A 24,131-nucleotide genomic window follows, 5' to 3' on the forward strand; every position below is an offset into this window, starting at 1 on the left:
TAGATCTCCCCCTCTAGGAGGATAGGATGTGATCCCCCCCCCTCTAAAAAGAGGACAGGAAGTGATTGATCCCCATCTAGGAAGAGGACCCGATGTGATTGAACCCCCCCTCTAGGAGGACAGGATGTGGTTGATAGATCTCCCCCTCTAGGAGGATAGGATGTTATTGAACCCCCCCTCTAGGAGGAGGATAGGATGTTATTGATCCCCCCCCTCTAGGAGGAGGACAGGATGTTATTGATCCCCCCCTCTAGGAGGAGGACAGGATGTTATTGATCCCCCTCTAGGAAGAGGACAGGATGTGATTGATAGATCTCCCCTCTAGGATGTGGTTGATAGATCTCCCCTCTAGGAGGATAGGGTGTGATCTCGCCCTCTAGGAGGACAGAATGCAATTGAACCCCCCCCCCCCCCCCTCTAGGAGGAGGACAGCATGTGATTGATAGATCTCCCCTCTAGGATGTGGTTGATAGATCTCCCCTCTAGGATGTGGTTGATAGATCCCCCCTCTAGGATGTGGTTGATAGATCCCCCCCTCTAGGATGCGGTTGATAGATCTCCCCTGTGCAGTAAGTCCCAGCCTGTGTCCTGTGTGCCGGGTGACATGCATCTCTACCAACCTCTGAGCGGCTCCACAGCTGCCAATTAATAGAAAAGTCAAAAAGTGTTCTTCCATTTTATTACAGAGTTATCAGTACACAGAGGTCAGTCAAGGACATGAAGATACAACAGTTAGGGCCCTCACCAACAACGGTTGGGGACCAGAAGTCCAACAGCCCCAGAAGAGCTGTGAAGGCCTCAGAAAAAGCAAAGTAATGTTACAGGACTTGCCTTTTGCCTGGTATATGGCGCCTTCACAACTGAACCATATTTACTACACGCCACTTCTAAAAACCTAGATGAAAAAGAAGCCATACAGTATAAATTGTAAGACCATGAAAATGTCCGCTCTTATGTCCCTGCACCAACCTCCCCGGAAATAAAAAAAAAATCCCCCCTCCCCCAATGTAAAACAATGTCCGACAGTTCCTGGTATGCGGGAGAGATGGAGCGCGGCTATATACACAGCACAAGGTGAGAAGAAAGCTTTAATCTCCAAACCTATTAACAGTGCAGCTCGGTCAGTAGCGGCCACCTTGAGACATTACAGGAGGTCGCATTCCCATCAGAGGCCGAGGGGGGCCGCCCTGGTAAGGGGGAACCATGGGGGGTCCTTGTCCAAAAGGCGGCATTGCTCCTGGGTGGAAGCCGGGCATATTCTGGTGTGGGCCACCAAACTGACCTGAGGAAGAGAAAGAAGTACAAGATGTAGACAAGAAAGTCCAGGAACGCAATGATTTACCCCCCTGCCCCCAACATACAAGATCAGGCATGCCAATTAATGAGATAAAAGAGGTGTCCAGAATGCGGAGACCAATGGCCAAGCTAAAGGATAAGTTCACCTTCAGAGCATGTTACAGCCCCAGCCCCGCCCCCACACCTAGTCTGTACCCTTCATGAATAGGATCTACATTGCATGTACTCACCATGAGGCGGCATGGGGTACCTCATGCCAGTCTGTATGCGATATACGCACTAACACCCCATAGCGGGGTCATGAATAGGATTCTACACTGTGTACTCACCATGAGGCGGGCATGGGGTACCTCATGCCAGTCTGCTGATGTATGTGATATACGCACTGCAACACACCATAGTGGGGTCATGAATAGGATCTACGTTGCATGTACTCACCATGAGGCGGCATGGGGTGCCTCATGCCAGGCTGCTGGTGTGGCATTCCCTGCTGGGGTGCCATCAGAGCTCCTAGTGGTCCCACAGCTGAACTGCCCATGCTGCCCATGGGTGCCTGGCCCGGCCGTGGAAGGTTACGCTGGTATTTCGGAAGCTGGGCACGTTTCTCCTCCTGATAACAGAAAACAAAGGACCTTACAATAAAAGCCTCTGGGAGGGGCGGTAAACATGCAGAGAAGACAATAAAGGGGAAACAAGGACACCAGAACTGTCATGGCAGAAACAAGAGGGGAGGGGGAGAGCCCAGACTTACCAGTGAGATATCCTCATCGGGATGGATCAACTTACTAGTAGCACTAGTAGTAGTCAGGGTAGCAGGCTTACTTGTTATGGAAGGAGATGGTTTGGCTGCAGTGCTATTGGTGGTGTTAGTGGTGGACATGGTGGACTGAGTGTAAGCAGGAAAGGTTGGTTTAGGATGCTCAGACGTCGTGACTGGGGCACTGTTCAAGGGTTTAAAGTCTGTTCCCACCGGGCCTGACACCGCTGAAGGAGCCTGCAAAGAGAAGTCCTGTTACTACGAGTACAATGACAAGGTAATCGCACAAAGCAAAGCCAAACCACACAGCAGTGAGCTCTACAATCCCAACCGAATGTGGAGTCACAGGAAGGGATGCCAACAGCATGCACAGGATCCCCACATGACCGGCACCAGACTGGAGTACCCACCAGGGGGAGCATGTTCAAAAAGTGACAATTGCATCCTGACCCCAATCAATGTTATTACTAAGAGCCCCCTTCTCCCGCCCCCCCGAGGGGGCAGAATTCTCCATCATCCCTTCTGCTGTCCAAACTACAAAACCAGCCAAATGGAGACATTGGGGTGAGGATCTTCCGACAGACATCCATGCAATAAGCCACCATCTGCCCAATCAATGCTCTGCTAATGGCATGCATTAACCCTTTATTCCATTATGTACAATAGACTAAGTCTAAAGGGTTAACCTGAGTAGCAAACATTAAAAAAACTGCAATATCCTGCATACTTGTGCAGCACTAGGGAAGAGGGCTTTAGCAGGTGCAGAGAGGGGCTCCGAATTGGAGGACGAGGCGGTGGAGCTTGTGACGGGTGATCCCATCTGCAGCACAAAGAAAGGAAGCAGTGAAGAGACCACAACACACACACGCATGTACAACCCTACAACCCCCCCCCCCCCCCCGCCCCCATCCACACTGACCCTAACCAACGACTCCATCTCTACACGATAGATCACCAATCCTCAGATCTAGAGGCCTAAACACACACACGCATGTACAACCCCTACATCCCCCCCCCCATTCACACTGACCCCAACCAATGACTCCACCTCTAAAAGACAGATCACCAATCCACACATCTAGAGGCCTTTACACACACACAACACATGTACAACCCTACAACCCCCGCCCCCCACCCACACTGACCCCACCTCTGGAAACACAACATCCACCTAAAACTGTAGAACTGCAAAAACACCAGTTATACCCCCTTGGGAGAGGAGATTCTCTATAGCAGTGATCTCCAAACTGGCTCTTTACTAGCCTTTATCTGGACGATGGGGCACCACTCCCCACAACGATGGGGCGGGGCATCCCCCCCCCATGACCCCAACGGGTCGATATTCTCTCCCCCTCTGACGGGGCGACATTCCCTCCCCCCAACGACAGGGCACCATTCCCCCCCCCAGCGATGGGGCGGCATCCCCCCCCCCCCAGCGATGGGGCGCCATTCCCTCCCCCACTGATAGGGCTCCATTTGACCCCAATGATGGGGCACCAATACCAGATAGGATATTGTTTATTCCCGCTGATGTCAGGACACTTCCAACTCCCTCCGGCCATGGTCTGCCCCCCTCCCCTAAAGTCTAAAGGACAGTAAACTGGCCCTTTGTTTAGAAAGTTTGGAGCCCCCTGATCTATAGCAGTGTACAGATCTAGTGACCTTCGTAGAGACTTTGGCATGTTGGATAAAGTTAAGCTCGCTACATATAAAAAAATGTTTTGTTCAATTTCCTTCAGCTTTACCAAAATCATAAAAGGTCAATCCTAAAACAGTCAATTTGTATGCCATCAGGGCGGTCCTTGCACTACATAGTTGAAGGTAGGGCTGCAACTAACGATTATTTTAATAATCGATTAGTTGCCGATTATTTTTTCGATTAATCGATTAATCGGATAAAATAATAAAAAAACTCAATATGCCTTTTTTTTCATTTATTTAAAATAATAATGAGCAAACAGAGTGTAAGTGCCGGTTCACACTTGTGCGATGCTGGAAGGCTGCGTATTCGCAGCCTGTTCCCGCATCGCATCTGCACAAGAGGCAGTCTACACTGCCATATACGATACGCAGGGGGTGTCAATTAAATGTTAACGACATCCCCAGTTTGATCGCATATCGCAGTGCGATCTGACAGTTCGCACAGGATCGGATCGCACAAGTGTGAACCATTGTGCGATCCGATCCTGATGCGGCTGAAAAAAAGGGTCCTGTGCGACTTTTGTGCGGGTGTAGTGCGAACCAGCGCACCCGCAGTAGTGTGAACCAGCACTTAGTACCGGTTCACACTTGTGCGGTTTGCGAGATCGCATGTAATTCGGAGCGCACTGCTCCTTCATTACATGCGATCTCATGTGCAGATGCGAGTTCAGCCATACACTTTGTATGGCTGAATTCGCAGCGCATCCGCACCAAAATCGCACATGAGGCATTTTTTGAGCCGCCTCAGGATCGGATCGCACTGCACAGTGGTTCACAGTTGTACGATCCGATTCTGTGAAAACTGTCAGATCGCACTGCGATATGCAATCAAACTGGGGGTGTCGTTAACATTTAATTGACACCCCCTGCATATCGCATATGGCAGTGTGAACTGCCTCTTGTGTGGATGCGATGCGGGAACAGGCTGCATATTCGCAGCGTTCCCGCATCGCACAAGTGTGAACCGAGCCTTATACCAAAACTTTTTTTTTTTCTCAATTAAGCTCCTATATACTGTAAATAATATAATAAATGCTTATCTAGATAAAAGAGTTAATTTTCCCTATAAGGTGCAATATTATAATAGAAAAATAAGTGAATAAAACATCCATGTCAGCCATAGATATGAAATAGGCAGCATAGAAAGACCCCCTATATGTGCTCTATGGAGGTTTTTAATCACTTTTTTTTCTATTAGAATATTGCACTTTATAAAGAATAATAACTTTTATCTGGAGAAGCTTTTATTATATTTTTTGGCGGGACAGTGCATGGACAGTCACAGGACACTGTAGCTCTAATCTCGGCACTCACGTTCTGCTGGCTGCTTCTGTCCTCTTTTCTGCCTTGATATGACTCACTGACTCCCTCACTGACATCAGCAAGAGGGCGGGGAGGAAAGGCAGAGAGGAAAGGAAGGGGGGAGGAGGGGGGAAGTCACGGAAGTGCAGAGCTGTGTGAGAGAGACACAGTGAATGCAGCCGACGGCTTCACAGAGCAGACAGCTCGCTGATAGGCGGGGAAACTTCACAAAGCAGCACAACTAATCGACGGAGCAACTAATCGATAATTACAATCGTTGACAACGATTGTAATTATCGATTATTATCGATTTAGTCGATTAGTTGTTTCAGCCCTAGTTGAAGGTAAATCTAAAAGGACATTACAGAAAATAATGTGTAGCTAGCGCTAAGCTGGGCAGAGGCAAAAACTGAGGTTATAGACTATTCCCCACAATGTCCTTAACCCAAACATCTGACACGTCTGTGGAGGCCAAGAGACCCCCCCCCCCCCTATCACTATACAAGTGTGGCAACTACGAGAGGACTTCCTTTATTCCTTCCTTGGAGTTGTTTGGAGGGGGGTGGGATTTACAGTGAAACAAATGTAAAGGTCAGGCCTGAGAAAAAAAAATAGCAAACAGGCTCTCAAATTAGGAGCATAAGCTTTAGGCCAAAGAGTCCGCCATAAATGCAATGACAGGAGGCCAATTCTGGGTAATTAGGGAATGATGTCACTGCCTACCCATAATACATCAGCAGAAAACCATGACCAGGAGGTCTCTCCATATAAATTCAGGAACCTGAGGCTTGGACCAGAAAGCCAGAATCCTGCAGATGATCAGATGGGTCACTAAAAGCATGTTCCATGGCAGAGCCTACAAAAGGAGAAAAAGCCCTTCTGGTTTATCCACAAGATCCTTGACCACCAGGATTCCCTCAATAGGGACAGACTTATGTTTGTTACAAAATCATCTTTGGTGGGATATTCCTGGCAAAACACTTAAATCTATTCGATACGAGGAGAATTGGGTACCAGGCAGGGTTGGTACAAGGCAGAGCCAAGGCCGGTACAAGACCAGCAGTAAAAGCCTATAGGGAAGGCTTCAGGAGGCCAAGGCATTTCCAGAGAGCCCAGGTTGGTGACCTTTAGAAATTACCACACTGGCAGCTCTAAGTCAAGGTACATACACACCATCCCAAGGACTGAAACAGGATCTACGTTTTAGAGATCTGTTCATAACTCAAATCACATGTGCCAAGTAGCCAGAACTGGACAAAAGTCCCATCCTACTCTTACATCTGAGTGGCAAACCACAGCCGTCACAAGAGGCTGAGAGACTCCAATGCAGCCGAAGACTCCAGTAATGCCAAAAGCTTCTCCATAACCTCAGATATGGTAAACTGCAGCCTTCACAAACCTCCCTCCCTTAGATGAAGCCAAAGAAAGAGGCCTGCTCTGGGGATACTAGCAAACGGGCGAGCTGGGAATGGGAGGGGGTAATCACTGGGTCGTGCAGCCTCCAATCTCCTGAAGGTGGCAGTATAACTCAAAGTTCCTGAATGGTACACCGTCATGCAAGAGTCTACAGGCTCCCCTCTGACCCGGTCACAGGCCGACAAGCCACAGGCTCCCCCTCTGACCCCCATCACAGGCTCCCCCTCTGACCCCCATCACAGGCTCCCCCTCTGACCCCCATCACAGGCTCCCCCTCTGACCCCCATCACAGGCTCCCCCTCTGACCCCCATCACAGGCTCCCCCTCTGACCCCCATCACAGGCTCCCCCTCTGACCCCCATCACAGGCGGACACAAATGACAGGCTCAGCTCTGACACCATCACACTCACTCAGAACCAGCCATCCTGATTTCTAGTCCTACAGACGAGAAGACACCACCATTCAGAGTACGGCCATCACACATGAAGATGGAGAAGGTGGTCTTACCTGTCCAGCACTGGGGAAGAGTGGTTTGGGCACAGACTGTACAGCGGGGGATGAAGTGCTGGGGGTGGGGATTCTGCTGACTCCCGGTGCAGAGACCTGCTGGGCCAGGGTGGTGGCCGGTATTCCAGGACGAGGTCCTACTGGCGGAGGGACTCCTACAGAACAGAATACAAATCCATCATTACACCGACACCTGAAGACAGGACACCAAGAGACACCTGAAGACAGGACACCAAGAGACACCCGAGGACTGGACACCAAGAGCAGAGGAAGATAACCTACCTGGGGGTAAGCCGGCCATCATATGGGAGATTCCGGCGCCCGGGTGCATCATTCCGCTCATTGGCAGCATCCTGAAGAAAGACCGGAGACAGGCAAGGGTTAAAGGATCAGCCAGGACACCAATGACTTGTTTCAGCAGTGTAAAAACACAAGGATTGGACACAAATACAGCAAATCATGAAATGTACATTTCTCCCTCCATCTCTGTGTGGAATTGGAAAAAGAAATTCCCCTAGGGGTGGGACTTTAATGACAATTGACCATCTGGGTAATTTAAGTATACGCAGGAATGTAAAAACATGTACATTTATTAAACATCCAAATTAGAAATAACTTACAATGTTTCATATAAAAAAGAATTAAAAAAATTACATAAAACATAACATGCGATAAAACTGCGTTGCTGTGGAAACATACAAGGCAATGACATGGAAAATATCCCAAAAAAAGGGACGCATTTCGGGTAGAACCCTTTGTCCGAAGGTCAATTGGGATACAATTCGCTCATCAAGTTTCCAGATAAAAGCAATCGCATGCAAAAACGTCTGGCGCAGTCCAAAGAATCTGCAGCGCTAGTTAACCACTTACCGCATACTGACGTATATTTACGTCGGCAGACTTTGCGGGGTTATACCGGGATGATGCCTCTAGCTAGAGACACCATCCCGGTACCGTGGTTTAGTGCCAACAGTCGGCTTCCCGTCGGCAATGAACGATGTGGCTCGGGAGCCGCTCGATCGTTACCCAGGTGAGCGGGAGGGGATGTCCCCCCCCCGCCGCCCTCCGTGACTTTGCTCGGGGCTCCCGTCCCACCGGGAGACCCGAGCACCCAGCCAGCGGAAACGGCTTCGATCGGGTCTCCGATGACGCAACTCGGAGGCGGCGTCCATGACGTCACTTCCGGGTTACTGTGCTGCAAAAGGCGGCAAATTTAAAAAACGGCTGTATGCAAAAACGCTGTTTTCAGCGTTTTGCATTCATGAAAGTGTAGTGGAGGGGTTTGGGGTCTTTTAGACCCTCGATCCCTCCATAAAGTGTACCTGTCACTACATATTGCTGTCACAAGGGATGTTTACATTGCTTGTGACAGCAATAAAAGTGATCAGATTTTTTTTTAAAAACCGTAAGTTAAAAAAAAATAAAATAGGAAAAAAAAATTTAGCCGCCCTCATCACCGTTAGCTCGCGCACAAAAAAACGTATACGGAAGTCGAGCCGCGAATGAAATCGCTGTTCAAACCACACGTGAGGTATCGCCGCTATCGCCAGAGCGTGAGCAATAATTTAAAAAAACTCCAACTCTAAACTGGTAACCGGTGGTCAATTTTAAACCGTAACATGTTGGGTATCTTTTTACTCGGCGTGACATCTTTCACAGTATGCAAAAAAATGGGCTAACTTTACTGTTTAGTATTTTATAAATGCAGTGAAATGTGATTTTTCAAAATTTGTCCAAAAAAATTGCGTTTTAAAGACCGCTGCGCAAATACTGCGTGACAATAAATATTGCAATGACCGACATTTTATTCTCCAGAGCCTTTGCTAAAAAATAATATATATATATATATATATATATATATATATATATATATATATATATATATATATATATATATATATATATAATGTTTGGGGGTTCTAAGTAGTTTTCTAGGAAAAAATACTGATTTTAACTTGTGAATAAAAAGTGTCCGAAATAGGGCTGGGGCTTAAGTGGTTAAAGCGCACCAGTCAGGGGAAGGCGAAAAGAAAAAAAAGGTGAGGGGGTAGTGGGAGAGCCAGAAACAATCGTATTGTAATGTATTGGATGATTTTGTTGTGTATACGTCCTCGGTGACTTATCCCACGAGGATCCCAGTAAGGAGGGCAATTTGCGAGGTATAAGATAAATCTATCTAAATGATGAGGGGATGTCACCAAGGAAGGTAAAGCTGTAGGCTGGCGCAGAGGTGTATTCCTCCTCCCCCGGCGCGGTGCGAATAGTCCGTATAGTGAGGCCATCACACAATCTACTAAAAAAAGTCTGAGGTTCACATTCATAAGACGACAATATATGGGGGGGGGGGGGGGGTTGTTGGGAGAAATGTACGCTTTCCACCTATATAGTCAGGTTGAAAAAAAAAAATGACACAAGTCCATCTGGAACAACCAATAAAAAAAATAAAGATGTACGATGGTTTAGATGGTTTATCTTGCTGGAAGAAGACTTCCTCGCCTTCACCATAGTAGGGATCACCGATCCTTGTAAGAATATAAACACGCACTTCGGGGACGCCTACGCATGAAGTATCACCATTTCACAGGCGCACACAAATCTAACCAAAAAACTGCGTCATTCATGGCGTTTTGAGTGTCCTAAAATCATCCTAGGTGTATTATTTGAACTTCCACTATTTTATTCTCCAGGGTGTCTACTTTCATAAAATATATCATGTTTGGGGGGGGTTGTGTAATCTTCAGGACCAAAATTACTCTTTAAGGCCCCGTTCACACTGGGGCGATCCGACTTCCCGGGGCGACCTCCGAGGTCGTGGTGCGAGCAGCGCGCCGCGACCTCGGAGCGGCCGCCACGGACTTCATAACATTGAAGTCTATGGCGGTCGCCTCCGGGTCGCCCCAAAGAAGCACCGGACACTTTTTCTAAGTCGGAGCGACTTGTGTCGCTCCTATTAGAACGGGTCCGCAGCTTCCCTATGGAAGGCGACCTACGGCGACCTGTGAGGTGACCAGGTCGCCCCAGTGTGAACGGGGACTATAAACGTGTGCAAAAAAAAAAAAAAAACAGCTGTGGGTTAAAGCTCCACCCCAGTCAAAACAACCAGCCCCCCCCCCCCCCCAGCTCTATCCCATTCTAGGATTCTCACCCTCCCCCACATTGTGAAGCCACCTATACTCAACTAAGGCCCCCATCCAGCTCCCACACCACCGCCGTATCTGGGGGAGGGGGGGTTACCACCCTAACCATTTTTCTAGCCTGCCCCGAGCCCAATGGGTCCTCCGAGCCCCAGCCTGCCCCAAGCCCAATGGGTCCTCCGAGCCCCAGCCCGCCCCGAGCCCAATGGGTCCTCCGAGCCCCAGCCTGCCCCGAGCCCAATGGGTCCTCCGAGCCTCAGCCTGCCCCGAGCCCAATGGCTCCTCCGAGCCTCAGCCTGCCCCGAGCCCAATGGTTCCTCCCGAGCCCCAGCCTGCCCCGAGCCCAATGGCTCCTCCCGAGCCCCAGCCTGCCCCGAGCCCAATGGCTCCTCCCGAGCCCCAGCCTGCCCCGAGCCCAATGGCTCCTCCCGAGCCCCAGCCTGCCCCGAGCCCAATGGCTCCTCCCGAGCCCCAGCCTGCCCCGAGCCCAATGGCTCCTCCCGAGCCCCAGCCTGCCCCGAGCCCAATGGCTCCTCCCGAGCCCCAGCCTGCCCCGAGCCCAATGGCTCCTCCCGAGCCCCAGCCTGCCCCGAGCCCAATGGCTCCTCCCGAGCCCCAGCCTGCCCCGAGCCCAATGGCTCCTCCCGAGCCCCAGCCTGCCCCGAGCCCAATGGCTCCTCCCGAGCCCCAGCCTGCCCCGAGCCCAATGGCTCCTCCCGAGCCCCAGCCTGCCCCGAGCCCAATGGCTCCTCCCGAGCCCCAGCCTGCCCCGAGCCCAATGGCTCCTCCCGAGCCCCAGCCTGCCCCGAGCCCAATGGCTCCTCCCGAGCCTCAGCCTGCCCCGAGCCCAATGGCTCCTCCCGAGCCCCAGCCTGCCCCGAGCCCAATGGCTCCTCCCGAGCCCCAGCCTGCCCCGAGCCCAATGGCTCCTCCCGAGCCCCAGCCTGCCCCAAGCCAAATGGGTCCTCCGAGCCCAATGGGTCCTTGCCCCGAGCCCCTCCTCACCCATCTGTTCTGAGCCTGAGGTCCTCCACACTACAGAGAAGCTGAAGCCAGGCCAAGTGCCCACCTGCCTGAACCCAAGAGGGCAAGTACCTATCTGCCTGAACCCGGGAGGATAAATATCTATCTGCCTGAACCTAAAAGGGTAGCATACAAGACACCAAACAATGACATACTGACCCATGATGCATTCCTGGCATGACTGGGGGGATTCCAGGCATAATGGGGGGCACATTTGGCATCAGTGGCGGTATTCCTGGAGATGAAAAGGAATAAGTTATTGTGAGTGGAAGGACAAAACAGAAATGAACAAATGACTTCTGAATGCAATACATTTCCTGCATACACCGGACATACCTCACCCAGAGACAGACAATCACCACGCCACATCTACATACACACTTCCCCATCCCACCCATTCACCTGGAGGCATGCCTGGAGCACCAGCCAGGGTGAGCCATGGGGGAGGGGGTGTAGTTACCTGGGGGCATGCCTGGAGCACCAGCAAGACCATTTAGGCGGGGGTGTAGTTATCTGGGGGCATGCCTAGTGCACCGGCCAGACCGTGGAGACCAGGCTGAGCCATGGGGCAGGGGGTGTAGTTATCTGGGGGCATGTCTGGTGCACCAGCCAGACCATGGAGGCCAGGCTGAGCCATGGGGGGGGGGGGGGGGGGTGTAGTTATCTGGGGGCATGCCTGGTGCATCGGCCCGACCATGAAGGCCAGGCTGAGTCATATGGGGGGGGGGGAAGGGGGGGGGTGTAGTTACCTGGGGGCATGCCTTGTGCACTGGCCAGACCATGGAGGCCAGGCTGAGTCATATGGGGGGGGGGGGTGTAGTTACCTGGGGTTACCTGTGGGGGCATGCCTTGTGCACTGGCCAGACCATGAAGGCCAGGCTGAGTCATATGGGGGGGGGGGGTGTAGTTACCTGGGGGCATGCCTTGTGCACTGGCCAGACCATGAAGGCCAGGCTGAGTCATATGGGGGGGAGGGGGGGTGTAGTTACCTGGGGGCATGCCTTGTGCACTGGCCAGACCATGGAGGCCAGGCTGAGTCATGGCCGACATATAGCCTTGCTGTGGCTGCATCTGTGGAGGAAAGGAGGAGGAGGGGCCGGAGTCATCATCGTCGTCATAATCAGAGTCATCCATCCTCTTCTTCTGTCCATCCACTATGAAGGAGAAGAGACAGATCAGATCACAATACCGCCCTGACTGATGGGAAGAAGGGGGGGAATAGTCTGCAGATTGCCAGGACTCACCCACTGTCTTCTGTTCCAGCATGCGTCTGCGTTCTTCCATGTCCTTCTCCGGAATGCCCTCCATACCATAGATCTCCAGCTCTATGTCTGTGCGCCCCGGGATGGCATTGGGGACGGCGTCTATCGTTTCTTTATGAACCTGAAAAACAGTGAATTAGGCTGAGGCCAGGACAGTACAGACCCCCCTAACCTACCTGTATACAAGGGGTGGGCAGGACAGTACAGACCCCCATAACCTACCTGTATACAAGGGGTGGGCAGGACAGTACAGACCCCCCATAACCTACCTGTATACAGGGGGTGGCCAGGACAGTACAGACCCCCCATAACCTACCTGTATACAGGGGGTGGCCAGGACAGTACAGACCCCCCATAACCTACCTGTATACAAGGGGTGGTCAGGACAGTACAGACCCCCCATAACCTACCTGTATACAAGGGGTGGTCAGGACAGTACAGACCCCATAACCTACCTGTATACAGGGGGTGGCCAGGACAGTACAGACCCCCCATAACCTACCTGTATACAGGGGGTGGCCAGGACAGTACAGACCCCCCATAACCTACCTGTATACAAGGGGTGGTCAGGACAGTACAGACCCCATAACCTACCTGTATACAAGGGGTGGCCAGGACAGTACAGACCCCATAACCTACCTGTATACAGGGGGTGGCCAGGACAGTACAGACCCCCCATAACCTACCTGTATACAGGGGGTGGCCAGGACAGTACAGACCCCCCATAACCTACCTGTATACAAGGGGTGGTCAGGACAGTACAGACCCCATAACCTACCTGTATACAGGGGGTGGCCAGGACAGTACAGACCTCATAACCTACCTGTATACAGGGGGTGGCCAGGACAGTACAGACCCCTATAACCTACCTGTATACAGGTGGTGGCCAGGACAGTACAGACCCCTATAACCTACCTGTATACAGGTGGTGGCCAGGACAGTACAGACCCCCCCATAACCTACCTGTATACAGAGGGTGGCCAGGACAGTACAGACCCCTATAACCTACCTGTATACAGGGGGTGGCCAGGACAGTACAGACCCCCCATAACATACCTGTATACAAGGGGTGGCCAGGACAGTACAGACCCCACATAACCTACCTGTATACAGGGGGTGGCCAGGACAGTACAGACCCCCATAACCTACCTGTATACAGGGGGTGGCCAGGACAGTACAGACCCCCACAACCTACCTGTATACAAGGGGTGGCCAGGACAGTACAGGGAGACACAGAACTTACCTGCATACAGTGGATGGCCAGGCCGGGCCCGGTGTACAGCTTCTTGTGACAGATGTGACATTTGAAATGTTTGGCCTTCTGATGTTGGATGAGAATCTTCTCGTCATCAAAGTCTCTGTTACAGTACCTGGGGGGAGGAGTTAAGGAGGAAAACCGCACAGCGACTGCTTTCTACATCTCACACCTCTGACTGCAGCACATGTATGAGAACCCCCCCGCACCCACCAATCCAATGGGTGGGTGACTGAAACACCCCCGGCGACCCCAATGGGTGGGTGACTGAAACACCCCCCGCCGACCCCCAATGGGTGGGTGACTGAAAAACCCCCCGCCGACCCCCAATGGGTGGGTGACTGAAACACCCCCCGCCGACCCCCAATGTGTGGGTGACTGAAACACCCCCCGCCGACCCCCAATGGGTGGATGACTGAAAGGATGACTCCACTTTCATGGGAAAAAAAAAAAAAAAAAAAACGAATTGCAACTATAGAAGATTCTCTGGTATAGAATTGTTACGTCACATTGTAATGGATTATAAATCACCTTTCCTTCTCAAGCTGCAGCACAGTCATTGTCTGTAAAACGCAATATGGCCGCCAGGAGGCGCTGTGTACACAGACCGTAAAACCCCGCCCCCAGACATGTCATTTCCTGCTTGTGGGATTGGCTCACTGATTTTCCCCAGAAGTCTGCACTAAGATACAAGTCAGATTTTGGGCAACAAAATGTAATTGGCGAGATCCTCCCTAAGGGAAATCATGTATAAAGGGATGCAGACCCCGCCACTTCTCAGAGCCCTGCAGGTGCAGCAGCCAATCCCATACAGATTCACTCCACACATGGACAGAGAAACACACAGGGATTTCTTCAGAACAAAAAGGGAGGAATCTTCTACAAAGTGTGCAACAATCCCCGCAATGTACAGAGATCACACATGGGGGAGGGGGGCATTTCCCAACATAAGTGGAATCACTCTAACTGTATGGATGTCCATCTCCGCATATCACCCATTGAGAGCGCCAAGCCGCCGCCCCCCATACAGGGCGCAAAGCCGCCGCCCCCCATACAGGGCGCAAAGCCGCCGCCCCCCATACAGGGGGCAAAGCAGCCCCCCCCATACAGGGCGCCAAGCCCCCTCCCTACAGAGCGCCAAGCCGCCCCCCCATACAGGGCGCCAAGCTCATAAATCTACGTCTCCTTTACACACCAGCATAAATCTTATTCTCTGCAAGAGACCCCCCCCCCCCCCCGGTACATTCTACCCCTAGTACTGACAGGTGAAAGTACATGACGGAAAAAATGGTGTGGGATGGCATGTTCACCTTATCAGCCTGCTGTGTTTCTTTCTGCCCCCCCCCCCCATGGAAGGTATATATAGGACACCCTACACAGAGGTGACAGGGGCAGCACAGGAAGGTATATATAGGACACCCCACATAGAGGTGACAGGGGGCAGCACAGGAAGGTATATATAGGACACTCCACATAGAGGTGACAGGGGGCAGCACAGGAAGGTATATATAGGACACCCCACAGAGGTGACAGGGGCAGCACAGGAAGGTATATATAGGACACCCTACATAGAGGTGACAGGGGGCAGCACAGGAAGGTATATATAGGACACCCCATAGAGGTGACAGGGGCAGCACAGGAAGGTATATATAGGACACCCCACAGAGGTGACAGGGGCAGCACAGGAAGGTATATATAGGACACCCCACAGAGGTGACAGGGGCAGCACAGGACATATTACATATCAGGGAGGAAGAACTTCTGATAGCTTTACCAATGTCTACTATCGTTACCACCCCCATTCCGGGCAATAACAACCCCTATACCGGGCCAATTCGGACACTCCTCCCCTACATCTAAATACAATCTTTTTTGTTGCTAGAAAATTACGCAGAACTATTTATATATATATCAGGGTTTGTACACATTTTTACCAATAAAATTCCATGACCTAAAGTTTTATGCAATGTCTATATACACATGTTAAATAAGAAGAAAATCCATTCCTACACAGGGGAGAATGACAGGCGGCTTGTTTACATCAGGCGCCTGCCTTTCTCCCTCTCCACCCAACGATCGCCGAGTGACCGGTGGACACTGGGTCCGCCGGTCACACGCGGGGGGGGGGGGGGGGGGGGGGGTCCGTGACCACGCAGGAGCACGCCTCCGGCGGCGAGCGTTCGCTCCCTAGACCCTCACAGGCTAGTGACATAGCCCTACGTCGCTCTGCCTGTGAGGGGCTGACCACCGACATAAATAGTCGTGCGACCGTCGGCAAGTGGTTAAGAACTTACATGGAGGTAAGCGTCTATCTTCATAGCTCAGCTTCCTTATGGGTCCGCGGTGTTTCCTTCCCTGAGGCTGGCCAGCAGCCGGGAGAGGACACCAGGGGAGAACCAATCGGGGGACTCAGTCAGATTGAGGCAGCGGTGAAGCGCATACCTCACTGGAGGGCCACACAAACGTGATGACGCGGAGGGGGGTAACCGGTAGGAATCAGAGCTATGAAGATAGACGCTTCCCTCCATGTAAGTTTTTAATGTGTCGATAATATTTCCATCAGCTACACTGAATGGCGCCTTTCTCTCTTTTCTGCATATTCAAATATTCAGCGATTATGAAACAAATTTCCATGACTTTTCCAAAACTGTGTGGGTTCAAATATTTTCCAAAACTTTTCGAAGGCCTGGAATTGCCATTTTAAAATTCCATGACTTTTCCAGGTTTTTCATGACCATACAAACCCCGATTATATTATATATATACATACACACACATACACACTTTTTTTTAGCAGAGACCCTAGAGAATAAAACATTGAAATGTATTTTGTCATGTGGTATTTGCACAGCAATTTTTCACATACTTTTTTGGGGGAAAAAAAATAAACGAAGGTTTTTAAAAAGAAAGATTTACCCCAATTTTTGTATAATGTGACAGATGTCACGCTGAGTAAATAGATACCCAACATGTCACGCTTCAAAATTGTGTAAACTCGTGGAATTGAGTCAAACTACAGTACTTAAACCAGTTCTGGACTGGAAGATTTACCCCCCCCCCCAATGACCAGGCCATATTTTGGGATTCGGCACTGCATTACTTTAACGGACAATTGCGCAATCATGTGACGCTGATGGTCTACGACAGGAGGGGGAAAGGACAGGTCCTCCATGGTCTACGACAGGAGGGGGAAGAGGAGGAGGATGGGTCCTCCATGGTCTACGACAGGAGGGGGAAGAGGAGGAGGACGGGTCCTCCATGGTCTACGACAAGAGGGGGAAGAGGAGGAGGACGGGTCCTCCATGGTCTACGACAGGAGGGGGAAAGGACAGGTCCTCCATAGTCTACGACAGGAGGGGGAAGAGGAGGAGGACGGGTCCTCCATAGTCTACGACAGGAGGGGGAAGAGGAGGAGGATGGGTCCTCCATGGTCTACGACAGGAGGGGGAAGAGGAGGAGGACGGGTCCTCCATGGTCTACGACAAGAGGGGGAAGAGGAGGAGGACGGGTCCTCCATGGTCTACGACAGGAGGGGGAAAGGACAGGTCCTCCATAGTCTACGACAGGAGGGGGAAGAGGAGGAGGACGGGTCCTCCATAGTCTACGACAGGAGGGGGAAGAGGAGGAGGACGGGTCCTCCATGGTCAACGACAGGAGAGGGAAGAGGAGGAGGACGGGTCCTCCATGGTCTACGACAGGAGGGGGAAGAGGAGGAGGACGGGTCCTCCATGGTCTACGATAGGAGGGGGAAGAGGAGGAGGACGGGTCCTCCATGGTCTACGACAGGAGGGGGAAGAGGAGGAGGACGGGTCCTCCATACATCCTCCATGGTCTACGACAGGAGGGGGGAAGAGGAGGAGGAGGGGTCCTCCATACATCCTCCATGGTCTACAACAGGAGGGGGGAAGAGGAGGAGGAGGGGTCCTCCATACATCCTCCAAGGTCTACGACAGGAGAAGGGAAGAGGAGGAGGAGGGGTCCTCCATACATCCTCCATGGTCTATGACAGGAGGGGGAAGAGGAGGAGGACAGGTCCTCCATACACCCTCCATGGTCTACGACAGGAGGGGGAAGAGGAGGACGGGTCTTACATACATCCTCCATGGTCTACGACAGGAGGGGAGGAGGAGGGGTCCTCTATACACCCTCCATGGTCTACGACAGGAGGGGGAAGAGGAGGACGGGTCTTCCATACATCCTCCATGGTCTACGACAGGAGGGGAGGAGGGGTCCTCCATACACCCTCCATGGTCTACGACAGGAGGGGGAAGAGGAGGACGGGTCTTCCATACATCCTCCATGGTCTATGACAGGAGGGGAGGAGGACGGGTCCTCTATACACCCTCCATGGTCTACGACAGGAAGGGGAAGAGGAGGAGGAGGACGGGTCCTCTATATACCCTCCATGGTCTACGACAGGAAGGGGAAGAGGAGGACGGGTCCTCTATACACCCTCCATGGTCTACGACAGGAAGGGGAAGAGGACGGGTCCTCCATACATCCTCCATGGTCTATGACAGGAGGGGGAAGAGGAGGACAGGTCCTCGATACATCCTCCATGGTCTACGACAGGAAGGGGAAGAGGAGGACGACGGGTCCTCCATACATCCTCCATGGTCTATGACAGGAGAGGGAACAGGAGGAGGCCAGGTCCTCCATGGTCTATGACAGGAGGGGGAACAGGAGGAGGCCAGGTCCTCCATGGTCTATGACAGGAGGGGGAACAGGAGGAGGCCAGGTCCTCCATGGTCTATGACAGGAGGGGGAAGAGGAGGAGGAGGACAGGTCCCCCATACACCCTCCATGGTCTACAACAGGAGGGGGAAGAAGAGGTGGACGGGTCCTCCATGGTCTACAACAGGAGGGGGAAGAAGAGGTGGACGGGTCCTCCATGGTCTACAACAGGAGGGGGGAAGAACCTTTTCCTGAATATAGAAGAATTGCGTTTAGGACGGGAAAGTTGACCGCTGGCCACAGGAAAACGCGGCACAAATTACAAAACGCATTTTGTGTTATCCCGCAGCTGGCGGTGAAAGTAAGCCATGTAAAGAGGAAGGCACACAGACCCATCAATCTGCCCACACCCTCCTGGTGTAGAGGGGCACACAGACCCATCAATCTGCCCACACCCTCCTGGTGTAGAGGGGCACACAGACCCATCAATCTGCCCACACCCTCCTGGTGTAGACTGGCACACAGACCCATCAATCTGCCCGCACCCTCCTGGTGTAGACTGGCACACAGACCCATCAATCTGCCCGCACCCTCCTGGTGTAGACGGGCACACAGAGGCATCAATCTGCCCTCACCCTCCTGGTGCAGACGGGCACACAAGAGGCATCAATCTGCCCGCACACTCCTGGTGTAGACGGGCACACAGACCCATCAATCTGCCCGCACCCTCCTGGTGTAGACGGGCACACAGAGGCATCAATCTGCCCTCACCCTCCTGGTGCAAACGGGCACACAGACCCTTCAATCTGCCCGCACCCTCCTGGTGTAGAGGGGCACACAGACCCATCAATCTGCCCGCACTCTCCTGGTGTAGACGGGCACACAGACCCATCAATCTGCCCGCACTCTCCTGGTGTAGACGGGCACACAGACCCATCAATCTGCCCGCACTCTCCTGGTGTAGACGGGCACACAGACCCATCAATCTGCCCGCACCCTTCTAGTGTAGACGGGCACACAGACCCATCAATCTGCCCGCACTCTCCTGGTGTAGACGGGCACACAGACCCATCAACCTGCCCGACCCCTCCTGGTGTAGAGGGGCACACAGACCCATCAATCTGCCCGCACCCTCCTGGTGTAGACGGGCACACAGACGCATCCATCAAGCACACGAGTGTGATTTCATCTCATTCTGCCTCTTGGAATGAACACTTCTGCCACTCCCAAGCATCATGCGTTTTTCCTGCCACTCGGCAGCTCCCGGACACTGGCAGCGGGTTCTATTCTGTCTGAACCTTCCCGTACAGACGGCCCGGGCCGAGCAGTGACCAGAGCGAGACCCGGGCCGTGACCAGAGCGAGACCCGGGCCGTGAGCAGAGCGAGACCCGGGCCGTGAGCAGAGCGAGACCCGGGCCGTGAGCAGAGCGAGACCCGGGCCGTGAGCAGAGCGAGACCCGGGCCGTGAGCAGAGCGAGACCCGGGCCGTGAGCAGAGGGAGACCCGGGCCGTGAGCAGAGCGAGACCCGGGCCGTGAGCAGAGCGAGACCCGGGCCGTGAGCAGAGCGAGACCCGGGCCGAGCAGCGGACGTCTCCTCCCACTGTTTGAAATAACGGTGGAATGAGTACAAGAAAGCCGACGGTCCTCCAACCTCTGGAATCAGAAGACACGTCTGTTATGTTGCTGTGAACTCACAATCCGCAAAATGCAGCGCAATTCCCATAATCCGATGACTCGATGCGATTCGGGTGCACAAAGTTTTGTGTCCGTTCAGAGCAACAGAAATCACAACTGAAACTCAGATTTCTACCCCAAGACCCCCGTCACTGCACCGCAACCCCCCGGCACTACACCGCAACCCCCCCCATCACTGCACCGCGACCGCCATCACTGCACCGCGACCGCCATCACTGCACCGCAACCCCCCGGCACTACACCGCAACCCCCCCATCACTGCACCGCGACCCCCCCATCACTGCACCGCGACCCCCCCATCACTGCACCGCGACCCCCCCATCACTGCACCGCGACCCCCCCATCACTGCACCGCAACCCCCATCACTGCACCGCAACCCCCATCACTGCACCGCAACCCCCATCACTGCACCGCAACCCCCATCACTGCACCGCAACACCGCCATCACTGCACCGCGACCGCCATCACTGCACCGCAACCCCCCCATCACTGCACCGCAACCCCCCCCATCACTGCACCGCAACCCCCCCCCATCACTGCACCGCAACCCCCCCCATCACTGCACCGCGACCGCCATCACTGCACCGCGACCGCCATCACTGCACCGCAACCCCCCGGCACTACACCGCAACCCCCCCATCACTGCACCGCAACCCCCCCGGCACTGCACCGCGACCCCCCCCCGGCACTGCACCGCGACCCCCATCACTGCACCGCAACCCCCCCGGCACTGCACCGCGACCCCCCCCCGGCACTGCACCGCAACCCCCCCATCACTGCACCGCGACCCCCCCATCACTGCACCGCAACCCCCATCACTGCACCGCAACCCCCATCACTGCACCGCAACCCCCCGGCACTACACCGCAACCCCCCCATCACTGCACCGCGACCCCCATCACTGCACCGCAACCCCCCATCACTGCACCGCGACCCCCATCACTGCACCGCAACCCCCCGGCACTACACCGCAACCCCCCCATCACTGCACCGCGACCCCCCCATCACTGCACCGCGACCCCCATCACTGCACCGCAACCCCCCATCACTGCACCGCAACCCCCCCCGGCACTGCACCGCGACCCCCATCACTGCACCGCAACCCCCATCACTGCACCGCAACCCCCCATCACTGCACCGCAACCCCCCATCACTGCACCGCAACCCCCCGGCACTACACCGCAACCCCCCCATCACTGCACCGCAACCCCCCATCACTGCACCGCAACCCCCCCATCACTGCACCGCAACCCCCCCATCACTGCACCGCAACCCCCCATCACTGCACCGCAACCCCCCCATCACTGCACCGCAACCCCCCCATCACTGCACCGCAACCCCCCCATCACTGCACCGCGACCCCCATCACTGCACCGCAACCCCCCCGGCACTGCACCGCGACCCCCCCCGGCACTGCACCGCCATCACTGCACCGCGACCCCCATCACTGCACCGCAACCCCCCATCACTGCACCGCAACCCCCCCGGCACTGCACCGCGACCCCCCCCCCCGGCACTGCACCGCCATCACTGCACCGCGACCCCCATCACTGCACCGCAACCCCCGGGGCGCCAACTCTGGTCCCCCCCCCATATACCCGCCATCACATTCTCCTACACCCCTCCCTTGGAACCCCCCCATCCCCCAACACATCCCCCGGAACCCCCCCATACACTCCCCGTCACCCCAGAATGCCCCCCCCAAAATAGTGTGACTTCAGGGGTACAACACGGATCCCCTCCCCCAACACCATTACTCCTCTGAGGACAAATCCACCATGTGGGGAATTCTCCTCCCGCCAGGGGGCGCTGCGATACCCCGACTGTGTGACCGGAGACACCCCTCCCCCCCTCCGGGGTACACCGACCACTGCGCGGGGAATTCTGGGAGAATTTCATCATTTCACCCGGAGAGATCTCCCCTCCCCCCGCCATATTCTATGAGGAGACCTCACCGCCCTCCCCCCTCATCCTATATATAGAAGGATACCAACACCACGGCTTCAACTGCTTCTTCTTCTTCCGTCCCATCTTCCGCTACTCACCGATAACCCAACAACGACTACCGGACACCGAACTACAGCGACACACCGCACAACAAGATGGCGTCCGGCCTTCCTCCACACCTCCTACTAATATCACCTCATAAACCCCGCCCCTTCCACACACAAGGCCCGCCCCCTCCACTTCCCCGCCCGTACAATATCACCGCCCCTTCCACACACACAGTCCGCCCCTTCAAAATCCCCGCCCGTACAACATCATCGCTCCGCCCCTTCAACACAAACGATCCGCCCTTCTGCATCCCTGCAAGCGCATCATCACCGCCCCTTTCACACCAACGCCACGCCTACATCATCCGAAATCACCGCCCATCTTATCCCACCGCGCTAGGAAGCGGGAAAAAATCTACACACAATAGCCGCCATTTTTACTTCTGGCAAAACTCTCACATGACATTGTGTTCTATTATTCCTCCATTTTATACTTTTACCTCATACTATATAAACACGCCCATCATTCCCTACTGCTGCCCCTCCTTCCTCTCCTCACTCCCCCCCCCTTTCCGCCTCATCATTCCCTACTGTCCCTCCTTCCTCCTCACTGCCCCTTCCCCCCTCCTCACTGCCCCCTTCCCCCTCCTCACTGCCCCCTTCCCCCATCCTCACTGACCCCATCCCCCCTCCTCACTGACCCCTTCCCCCCTCCTCACTGCCCCCTTCCCCCCTCCTCACTGCCCCCTTCCCCCCTCCTCACTGCCCCCTTCCCCCCTCCTCACTGCCCCTCCCTCCTCACTGACCCCTTCCCCCCTCCTCACTGGCCCCTTCCCCCCTCCTCACTGCCCCCTTCCCCCTCCTCACTGACCCCTTCCCCCATCCTCACTGACCCCTTCCCCCATCCTCACTGACCCCTTCCCCCATCCTCACTGACCCCATCCCCCCTCCTCACTGACCCCATCCCCCCTCCTCACTGACCCCTTCCCCCCTCCTCACTGACCCCATCCCCCCTCCTCACTGACCCCTTCCCCCCTCCTCACTGACCCCATCCCCCCTCCTCACTGACCCCTTCCCCCCTCCTCACTGCCCCCTTCCCCCCTCCTCACTGCCCCTCCCTCCTCACTGACCCCTTCCTCCTCACTGACCCCCTTCCTCCTCCTCACTGACCCCCTTCCTCCTCCTCACTGACCCCCTTCCTCCTCCTCACTGACCCCCCTCCCCCTCCTCACTGCCCCCTTCCCCCTCCTCACTGCCCCCTTCCCCCTCCTCACTGACCCCTCCCCCTCCTCACTGACCCCTTCCCCTCCTCACTGACCCCCTTCCCCCTCCTCACTGCCCCTCCCTCCTCCTCACTGACCCCCCTCCTCCTCCTCACTGACCCCCCTCCTCCTCCTCACTGACCCCCCTCCTCCTCCTCACTGACCCCCCTCCCCCTCCTCACTGACTCCTTCCTCCTCCTCACTGACTCCTTCCTCCTCACTGACCCCTCCCTCCTCCTCACTGCCCCTCCCCCCTCCTCACTGACCCCTTCCTCCTCCTCACTGACCCCTTCCTCCTCCTCACTGACCCCTTCCCCCCTCCACACTGACCCCTTCCCCCCCTCCTCACTGCCCCTTCCCCCCTCCTCACTGACCCTCCCTCCTCCTCACTGACCCCTTCCCCCCTCCTCACTGACCCCTTCCCCCCTCCTCACTGACCCCTTCCCCCCTCCTCACTGCCCCTCCCTCCTCCTCACTGACCCCTTCCTCCTCCTCACTGACCCCTTCCTCCTCCTCACTGACCCCTTCCTCCTCCTCACTGACCCTCCCTCCTCCTCACTGACCCCTTCCCCCCTCCTCACTGCCCCTCCCTCCTCCTCACTGCCCCTCCCTCCTCCTCACTGACCCCCTTCATCCTCCTCACTGACCCCCTTCCCCCTCCTCACTGACCCCCTTCCCCCTCCTCACTGACCCCTTCCTCCTCCTCACTGACCCCCTTCCTCCTCCTCACTGACCCCCCTCCCCCTCCTCACTGACCCCCTCCCCCTCCTCACTGACCCCTTCCCCCTCCTCACTGCCCCCTTCCCTCCTCCTCACTGACCCCTTCCCTCCTCCTCACTGACCCCTTCC

The 24,131-nt window shown here is 54.7% G+C and overlaps 1 protein-coding gene across 2 annotated transcripts; it reads right to left on the reverse strand.

Annotated features, from left to right (window-relative positions):
• Window positions 1–662: 662 nt before the first annotated feature.
• Window positions 663–22,166, reverse strand: ZNF207 (zinc finger protein 207). Of its 2 annotated transcripts, XM_082271422.1 has the most exons (11): window positions 22,017–22,166; window positions 13,643–13,769; window positions 12,382–12,520; window positions 12,127–12,291; window positions 11,297–11,372; window positions 7,263–7,333; window positions 6,981–7,135; window positions 2,781–2,873; window positions 2,048–2,290; window positions 1,735–1,906; window positions 663–1,282 (listed from the first exon to the last, which is right to left on the reverse strand). In XM_082271422.1, exons 1-11 carry the CDS (start codon window positions 22,055–22,057, stop codon window positions 1,122–1,124), a joined length of 1,443 nt encoding a protein of 480 aa, XP_082127548.1. In that variant the 5' UTR covers window positions 22,058–22,166; the 3' UTR covers window positions 663–1,121. The 2 variants fall into 2 exon arrangements, with proteins under 2 accessions (XP_082127548.1, XP_082127549.1); XM_082271423.1 differs by lacking the exon at window positions 2,781–2,873.
• Between the last annotated feature and the right edge of the window lie 1,965 nt (window positions 22,167–24,131).

Source organism: Pelophylax lessonae (genome assembly GCF_965119305.1).
Source record: "Pelophylax lessonae genome assembly, chromosome: 11".
Lineage (NCBI taxonomy): Eukaryota > Metazoa > Chordata > Amphibia > Anura > Ranidae > Pelophylax > Pelophylax lessonae.